The sequence below is a fragment of the Stegostoma tigrinum genome, chromosome 15 (assembly GCF_030684315.1).
Source record: "Stegostoma tigrinum isolate sSteTig4 chromosome 15, sSteTig4.hap1, whole genome shotgun sequence".
In the NCBI taxonomy this organism is placed as follows: Eukaryota; Metazoa; Chordata; class Chondrichthyes; order Orectolobiformes; family Stegostomatidae; genus Stegostoma; species Stegostoma tigrinum.
This window is the reverse complement of record NC_081368.1, coordinates 49,968,260-49,977,821: the sequence shown is the minus strand read 5'-3', so window position 1 is coordinate 49,977,821 and position 9,562 is coordinate 49,968,260. Positions and strand designations below refer to the sequence as shown.

The window sequence follows — 9,562 nt, the reverse complement described above, 5'->3', positions numbered from 1 at the left end:
ACCACCGCAGTCACTTTAACCTGGTGGGTTGGGGGTTGCGGGTTGGAGCGTGGAAACACGGCCATGAAGCGGCTCAGATATAATAATTGTGTCCTGCCAAAGTAGGCTTCCCCAGCATCTGGGTGCAGGTGCTGTTGGGGGTGAACAAAAAGTTTAGGGTTAAAACGAAGAATTGCAAATGTTGTGAACTTGCAGATACAGCAGCATTTCAGAGAGAAGAAAATCATTGGAGTTTTCAGCTTTGATTAATCTAGAGAACTCACGGACATGTCTCAAGGCCTTGTTACCAAGCAGATCTGCCTTCTACTGTCACCCTCATGTACAATTACTGTACTGGTTATTCAGCACCAGTTAGTCGTGGAAGTTGCAATCAGTTATCCCCCAACTCAGAAATACAGAGCATTTCTAATACTGATCTGTAAATGAGTACGGATTAGGGATCGACCTTCTTAAACTCTCTGTTCAAGCTACTTGATACCGTCACACTGAACTCATTATGAAGATAAGATTTGCTTTAGTATGCAAAATGTATATTAATTTATTAGATGTTGCAAATAAATCCAGTCCATTTACTCCTGTTTTGAAAAGTCTGCTCCTTCATGAGGTTTTTCGGAGCTGATCAGTCGTGAAAAACTTCTATATACTAGCTCTCTCAAATTGTTTTCCCATTACTTGCTTTAGTTACGATCTAAACATAGACTGAATAACTCGTATAACTTCTGTAGAGCGATAAATACACTAAACTCAAAATTTGTATTTCTGAAATGAAATTAATCATGAATATTGATTCCTAACCTGGTTTGAAATTCTCTCTCTCTTTTGCCTGTTCTTGTTTGTAGTGGGAAATATTCCATATGAAGCTACAGAAGAACAATTGAAGGATATTTTCTCTGAAGTTGGCCCAGTGTTGAGTTTCAGGTATCTTTTGTGTGATATGAACAGTCATCTGCAGCTGCAGTTGCATTTTGCATGTGTATACTGTCTAATAGTTTGGAAGATGTACCTGTCATGATTCATTCCCTTGAAGGTCTTATTTTTTGGCAGTTTTTAACCTTTACCTTCCCCCAAGTTTAAACAAAAATCTCCCTTTGACCTTTACAAAAAAGGAACATAATCGAATTTATATACCACTTTTCACAATGTTCAGACATTGAGGTTCTTACCAGCCAATGAAATTGCAAAATTCACCAAATTATTAGATCAATTAGTATAGACACAGGAGATTCCCAGATCTCTTCTGTTGTTCCAGCAGCCAGTGAGAACAAGCTGGAATTGCACAAACTTTGTGTCTCAAAGTATTTGGATTTTTTTTCTCACTGTTTACTTGTAACAAATTTGAGGTCTTCTGACTTGGGTCAGGAATTGTGTGTGAGAATATTTTGGGCCACACACTATGTCATAGGATTGTTTGCTGCCTCAGGCAGTATTTTATGAATTAAAAATCTAGTTTATTTGTTATTCTGACAATACTATTGTCGGAAAGTACTTTAATTTGTACAGCTCACATCATGTCCTCAAGATGTCATAAAATGCTTCATAGCTAATTGGTTGCCCCTACAAATGCATTCACATGTTTTATAGGCCATTTCCATGGTATCTCAACAGTGAACCAGGGAATTATGATATTATAGCAGTTCAGAGTTAAACATTGGATGACTGACAGTTTTTTATAAGAAGTTTTTTGGGGATCATTCTCACATTATTTTGCCTGGCACCATCCTGAATGGAGATCTTTTGAATCCTGCAGTTTGAACATTTAAAAGGCATACTGTGAATCTGGATTTTTTTAATCTAAAGATACAGAAAAATCTAGTTTAATTGAAACATTGATTATTATGCCACTTTATATTAACTATATATTTAAATTAGATATAAAAGAAAACCTTGCAAGCTGACCTGAATAGAATGACCAACAATGCAACTGAAGAAACGTGGCTGAATTAAACAGTTAATTGCACACCCTGAGATAATTATGCTTTCTTTAAAATATCGCTCAAACTGTTGAACGTGGTGAATTTGAGTATGTGACACTTCACCAAGATGTATGATGACAATGTTAATGTAATATTTCTTATTATAAGTAACTAACTGGAGACAATAAGCTTGCACTGATGTGGAACTATTCAGAAGGCTTCCAGAAAATAATTGACAAGATGTAAAAAGTTTAGTCTGGTTAAGAAATATGAAATGCACAAAATTTGATATACTTGATATAACGATTTATAATTGCCAGCTTGGCGTGGTGATTGCATTTGCACCTATGAAAAAGTTTTGATCCTCGATTCAATGCCAAATAGAACACAAGACCTGAGTTGAATGTTTAGAAGAATACTGAGGGATTGTGGCATTTTTCAGATGAGAGTTAATGAGAAACATCACCCACCAGTTTCGATGAATGACAGGATTTCTGGAAAAGTTGCAGTTGTCTTTTCTTCCTATCTGGTCTGCATTTACTTTTCAGTGACTGCTGCCAAAAACAAACTGACAGATAATTCATCTCATTTAACATTTGCAGGACTTTGGTCTCTGCAAATTGTTTACCATGTTTACTGACATTAGTGACCTTTCTTAACTCACTTGTGGGACATGGGCATTATTGGCTGGCCAGCATTTACTACTCATCCATAATCGCTCTTGAGAAGGTAGCGGTGAGTTGCTGCCTTGAACCACTGCAGTCCATGTGCTGTTGGTTAACCACAATGCCCTTAGGGAGGGAAATCCAGGATTTTGACCCAGTGACAGTGAAGGATCGGTAATATATTTCCAGCTTAGGATGGTGAGTTATTTGGGGATCTCTCAGGTGGTAGAGTTCTCATGTACTTTCTGTCCTTGTTCTTTCTAGATGGAAGTGGTTGTGGGTTTGGATGGATTTTTGGTCAACTTCTGCAGTGCACGTTGCTGCTACTGATTATCAGTGGAGGGAGTGGATGCAGTTGCAACTAAGCGGGTTGTTTTGTCCTGTCCTGGATGGTGTCAAGTTTCTGGTGTGTTGTTGGAGCTGTACCCATCCAAGCAAATCGGGAGTATTCCATCACACTCCTGACTTGTGCCTTATTGATGGTGGAGGGCTGTGGTGAGTTACTCACCACTGTGTTCCTAGCCTCTCATCTTCTCTTGCAGCCACTCTGTTTATGTGGGCTGCCCAGTCGAGTTTCTGGTTAATGGTAACCCCCAGGATGTTGATAGTGGGGAATTCACTGATTTTTAATAACATTGAATGTCGAGTTGCAGTGATTAGGTTGTCTGTTATTGGAGATGGTCATAGCCTGGCATTTGTGTGGCACGAATGTCCTTGCCATTTGTCCAGGCTTGAATATTGTCCAGATTGTGTGGCATTTGAACACAGACTGCTTCAGTATCTGAAGAGTTGTGCAATCATTGTCGAGCACCCCCACCTATGCCCTTTTTGAGAGAGGAAAGGTCTTTGAAGCAGCTGAAGATGCTTTGGGCCTAGGACACACCCCTGAAGAACTGCTGCTGAGATGACTGAGTTTCAACAAATACTGCCATCTTCCTATGAACCAGGTAGGACTCCAACAAGCAGAGAGTTTGTCCCTTGATTCCATTTGTTTCCAGTTTTGCTGGTGGCCCTTGAGATACCACACTCAGTCTAAAGTGGCCTTGACATCACTCTCACCTTACCTCTGGAATTTGACTCTTTTGTTGAGGTTTGAAGGCTGTAATGAAGTAAGGAGCTGAGTGGTCCTGGCAGAACCTAAACTGGACATCACTGTAGGTTATTGCTGAGCAGGTGCTGCTTGATAGCACTGTTGATGGCACCGTCCATCATTTTTCTAATGATTGAGAGTAGATTGACGGGGCAGTAAATAGTCAAGGTGAATTTGTTTTGCTTTTTGTGTACAGGATGTAACTGGGCAATTTTCCACATTGTTGGGTTGGTGCCAGTATTGTAACTGTACTAGAAGAGCTTGGCTTGGACAGGGGCGAGTTCTGAAGCAGAAGTCTTCAGCACTATTGACGGGATGTTGTCAGAGTCCATAGCCTTTGCAGCATCTGGTATCTGCAACTGTTCCCTGATTGCCATTTGGAGGGAATCAAATTGGCTAAAAAGTAGTATCTATGATATTGGGGATCACTGTGATATTGCAGGCCCAGTCTAGCAGCAGTGTTCTTTAGTACATGACTGACTTGATCCGTAGTGCTGCTGCTGAGTTGGTCTTAGTAGTGGATGTTGGAACCCCTACCCAGATACATTTTGTAGCCTTGCCACCCTTAGTGCTTCCTTCAAATATTATTTAATATTGAGGAGTCGTGGTTTATCAACCGAGGGAGGATGCTGTGTGATAATCAGCAGAAGGTTTCCTTGTCCATGTTTATCTCAAAGCCATGATTTTCATCATGTCCAGGACTTGTTGGGCAACTCCCTGCTGACATATACTACTGTGTCTGCACCTCTTGAGGTCTGCCCTGCTGGTGGGACAGAACGTATCTGGGGATGGGGATGGTGGCGTGATGATGGAACATTGTGCAGTATGATTCTGCAATTATGACTGCCAGGCTGTTGCTTGACTAGTAATTGAAACAGCTGTCCCAATTTTGGCACTAGACCCCAGATGTCAAAAAGGAGGACTTTGCAGGTTGATAGAGTTGATGCTGTCTTTCTGGTGCCGCGCTTGTTGCCAAGATGTCTGTCTGGTTTAATTTCTTTGAGACTCATAGCAACTAATACAACTGAGTGGCTTTTTCAGACATTTCAAAGGCAGTTGAGAGTTGACCATGTTGTGATAGCTCTGGAGTTACATGTAGGCGAGACCGGGTGAGGATGGCAAATATCCTTGAAGAACATTAGTGAGCCAGATGGGCTTTTCTGATATTGACAATGGTTTCCCGGTCATAATAGATTCTTAACACCAGATAATTTTATTGAATTCAAATTCCACCATCTGCCATGATGGGATTTGAACTTGGGTCCCCAGAAAATTTGCTGAATTTCTCGATTAATAGTCGGGCGATAATACCACTAGGCTTTTCACCACCCTGACTTTCCCTTGCTTCACTGCATTTGAGAAGGATTTTCCATCCCTTTACTGAAGGACATTACTGAAGCAGCTGAGATTTTACCCTAGTTGGTGACTTTTTTGATAATTTTCATTCAAACCAGTGCTCAATTAACCAAACTTATTGAGATTCATAAATTGATGTACTGGGTTTTGGACTCTCAAACTCTGTTATTAGTCTAGTTGCACTTCTACTACATGCTGTTTACAGTTTTGAAGAGGGAAATATTTGTAGAGCACATTACATTTCGTTCTGTTTGATCAAGTTGAATATTAGAAAGATAGAGACCAAACAATTCTAAATTCCTTTGTAATTTTATCAGTATATTTAGTAATATGAAACAAACTTTCCAAATCTTTAGTTAACAAAATTAAAGGTTCATTACACTTCAACGTGTAATAAAGTATCACCCCATGTATAACATGTTTATTTTACTGTATAAAGGGTAGAGGGTGACATTTCAATTATTATACTTTGAACTTGTGCCATACCGATGAGAGAGACCCCGTGATCTTCAAAACTCCAGTGTTATGTTTACCTTCCTTTTATCCATTAATTTAGTTATTAAACCTTGATGTAACAGCTCATGTGGTAGGCTACTTCTTAATTTTGTTAACTCTTGTTATAGACTTGTGTATGACAGAGAAACAGGTAAACCCAAAGGTTATGGCTTCTGTGAGTACCAGGATCAGGAGACTGCACTCAGTGCCATGCGCAATCTCAATGGGAGAGAGTTTAATGGAAGAGCGTTGCGTGTGGACAATGCTGCAAGTGAGAAGAATAAGGAAGAGCTCAAGAGTGAGTATAAAGCCATGACACACCAGTTAGTCCACTTGTTTATTGAAAAACTAAATCCATCAGTGTTATACTTTTGGATTTTGCAATTTTACGAAAGGCACATTGTGCTGTTTTCTATCATATGCTCGCTCATGCGCGGTTTTGAAGGCCAACATGTGAATTCTTGTGTTGTAAAATAAACTGACAATTTTAATACAAATCAGTTCATTTGTGTTTGTGAAGGTTTGTGTGTACAGTTCATTTCCTTGTGTCATTTCCAGCTTTGATTAAGAGTCTTTGTTTGTCCAAATACAGTGATTTAATAACTAGCTACAAATGGTTTAAAAAATCTAAATGTTTGGCCGTGAAAAATTGTCATATATCAAACAAACTTATTTATTGAGGTTTGTTACTGATTATCAGCAAGGTATATGTATTAAAGCAATATATTTTTGAGCTATATTGTGTAGCTGACTTTGTGAAGGGGACAACAAGTAGTGTCTTTATCAATTGTACTGTTATACTAATTTGCACAATAGGATATCCTAAACTCCCATCTCGCCTAAGCTGGGGAACTAATTGATTTAATTCTGGTTATAGAGCAGTACGAATGTTTACAAGCAGTTTAGGTAGCCCCTGCCATTATTTAAATCTACAGTTATTAGTGTGCAATTTTCCAATACAATTAGTCAACCTATTCACAACTTGTGGCATAGGGATGCTTGTGGCTGCTAGAGGTTTCCAATATTTAATTTTGGCTGACTGTCATACCTGAAAGCAAAGCTGAGCTAGATACGTAGTCTACAAATAAGGTGTAGAATAGCTGTCTGGAAGAGCAGAATAATTACCTAATAATGTTTGCAGCCAGCAGAAATGGTAACTAAAATTAACTCTAGAAATATACTTTTTTTTGGTGTGGTGCTTTAAAACAACCACTTTACATCCTGAGCACAGTCACCACAGATTTTATTCAAGCCTATACTGGAGACCACTTGATTTAAAAAGTCCATCGAGGTCTTTTACCCAAAACACAGTTAGCATGATAGTTTATTGTCTGAATTCTCACATTTTGTTACAATGTTTTTAACAATTCATTTGTCATTGACTGTATAAGAATTATATAAGAGATGCTTATCAATAATTAAAGCAATACCAGCCCTGCAGAAGTCCCTTTCATGTTCTCATTAGCTTTATGAAACACTGGTGTCTCTGCATATTTTACATTCATCCTCTCTGCTGCCTTATCATCTTAAAGACGTTATTCATCCTAATAAGGTCTTTCAGTTTTAAACCTACATTTTTTGATATGCTCCCACAGATTTGGTTTCATCTCCCATCTTACCTGGAATAGTGGCAATATTTCTCTTCCTGATTTGAGAAAATGATTGTATGCTACAATTATATATTCTTGTATACAATTGGTATAAATGTTTAAATGTTAATCTTAATCAATTGCTTCACTTCAATGTACAATTATTAAACAAAATACATAAGGAGGAATTTGTGGTTCTGACTTTCTTCCAGGACCTGTACCTTTTGTTTACAATAAAACAGTTTCCATGATGAAACATAGCCTGTCATGAACCAAGCCCTGTGTGCTGCTATGTTTTGACCAGGGTAAATGTGCCAGCTTTAACACATCAACTCCTTATTGCAGAAATCATAGCAGGTTCTTTGTGCATGCTCCAATCTGTTTCAAATGGCAAACAGTACATACCAGTGTATGCAGGTTAAAAATGCTTGGCGGCTCTGCAGGACATTGACGAGGCACTTTCAGAATTGTGTGCAGAATTCTAATCAACCTTCTAGAAGAAGGATGTTGTTAAAATTGAGAGGGTGCACAAAAGATTTGCAAGGATGTTGCCAAGACTGGATAATTTGAGTTATAGAGAGAAGCTGTATAGGTTGAGGCTTTTTTCCCTTGGAGTGTTAGAGGATGAAAGATGGACCTTTATAGAGGTTTACACAATCATGAGAGGCATAGATAGGATGAATAGCCAAGGTCTTTTTCCAATGGTGAGGGAGTCCAAAACTAGAGGTTTATGGTGAGGGGGAAGATTTTTGAAAAGGATCTGAAGGGTAACTTTTTCATGCAGACGGTGGTGCTTGCATGGAACGCACTGCCCCAGAGGGAGTGGTGTAGGTGGGTACAATTATAACATTTAAAAGGCACCTAGGTAGGAAGCATTTAGAGGGATATGGACCAAATGCTGACAACTGGGATTGTGTCTGGTAGGCATGGATGAGCTGGCCTGAAGGGTCTGCTAGGCTGTCTGGTCAGTGTGGGCGAGTTGGACCGAAGGGCCTGTGTATGTGCTGTATGACTATGGCTAGGGATTTATAATTAGTTTTGTGCAGCATGGAATGAGCAGCAGAAACAGTAATGTTTTGTTCCTGGTGTATTTTCAAAATAACATGTTGGATGTAGTTTGACATGGCAGCAGACATTGCAAGTCTTTGCAACCAGTATTGTGTAAGGGAAATTTGAGTACTTGTTTCCCACTGTTTCTGACCATTGATGTTGGCAACATGGATTGTACACTTCTTGTTGTATGTGGATGACACTCATGCAGTTTCAGATCTTCTGTCTTAATTGGACAGTACAAATGAATGCCACAATTTGAGATATCTTTTGAAAGCAGTATTGCCTATCAACTAAGACCAGAGACTAGTAAAATGGGAATGATGCTGTTGAACGGTTTATCACACTTTGTCCCAAACTGAAATGTTCCCAAACAAATGACGCTGTACAGTTAAATTTCAAGCTAAAGCAAAGTCTTTGTAACCTGAATTATTTATTTTAGACTGTTTGTTTTTCTTTCTCCACTTCATTGTGTGTGTATCCAACTTCCATTTTAACTTGAGTTATTTTAAAATAAAAGCATGCCTTCCTACAATACCAGATCATAGAATTAGGAACATTGCTATCTCGTCTAGTAATTTTATATATGTTATTCACCAGATCAGTGAACATGATACTGTCAAACTAGAGGCAGTGCAGTAGCATTGTAGTCTTTTGAGACTGTGACATATTATTCCTATATCCTTTTGTAGATCTTGGTACAGCAGGCCCTGTCATGGAGTCTCCTTATGGTGATCCAGTCTCTCCGGAAGATGCTCCAGAGTCCATCAGTCGTGCTGTAGCCAGCCTTCCGCCTGAGCAAATGTTTGAACTCATGAAACAAATGAAGGTTTCTTTTCCTACCTCTCTTGCTGTCTTTAACTATGAAGTGTTTAGTTAGTTTTCAGGGGAAAACAACAAAATTTAAAAGCAGAGCTCATTTAATGGCACAGATTCCACTGCATTTACCTTTCCTGCAGTCACTTACAAGTGGATGGCCAGGAGATGTTGAACTAGTTTCTGCTGTGCCTTTTGCAGTGGTGCTGGAAAATGACCTCTTTGTCACAAACTCAATAATGCTCATTCCTGCCATCATGGAGTTATGTTTTAAAGACTTAAAATGCCTTTGCTTAACATGTTGTTTTATTATGTTAAAGGCACTAAGGCATTTCCTAAGATTATTATAATACCAAGTACATATAAGGATAAATTAGATTGGAAAAAAGCTTTGTTAAGGAAGTAGGTTTTAAGAAGTCTTAAAGTCAGAAGAAGTGTTAATAAAGCTATGTTGAAGTGAATGGAATGAGAGAGTACTTGGCGAATTTGTATAGCAGTGGGCATTCTGGGTATGGGGAGAGGAAAGAAGTCATGCAAATTTTAATCCAGGAAGTTGCTATAAGAGGATTTCAGTGAGGTGTGGGCAGA

The 9,562-nt window shown here is 38.9% G+C and overlaps 1 protein-coding gene across 3 annotated transcripts in view; it reads left to right on the top strand.

Annotated features, from left to right (window-relative positions):
* cstf2 (cleavage stimulation factor, 3' pre-RNA, subunit 2) overlaps positions 1-9,562 on the top strand; it is a 68,924-nt gene that overhangs the window by 291 nt on the left and 59,071 nt on the right. For all 3 annotated transcript variants that reach the window (XM_048544516.2, XM_048544517.2, XM_048544515.2), the window contains exons 2-4: positions 840-918; positions 5,648-5,817; positions 8,851-8,987. In XM_048544516.2, the coding sequence (XP_048400473.1) occupies positions 840-918; positions 5,648-5,817; positions 8,851-8,987 (386 nt within the window). The remainder of the gene's footprint in view (positions 1-839; positions 919-5,647; positions 5,818-8,850; positions 8,988-9,562) is intronic.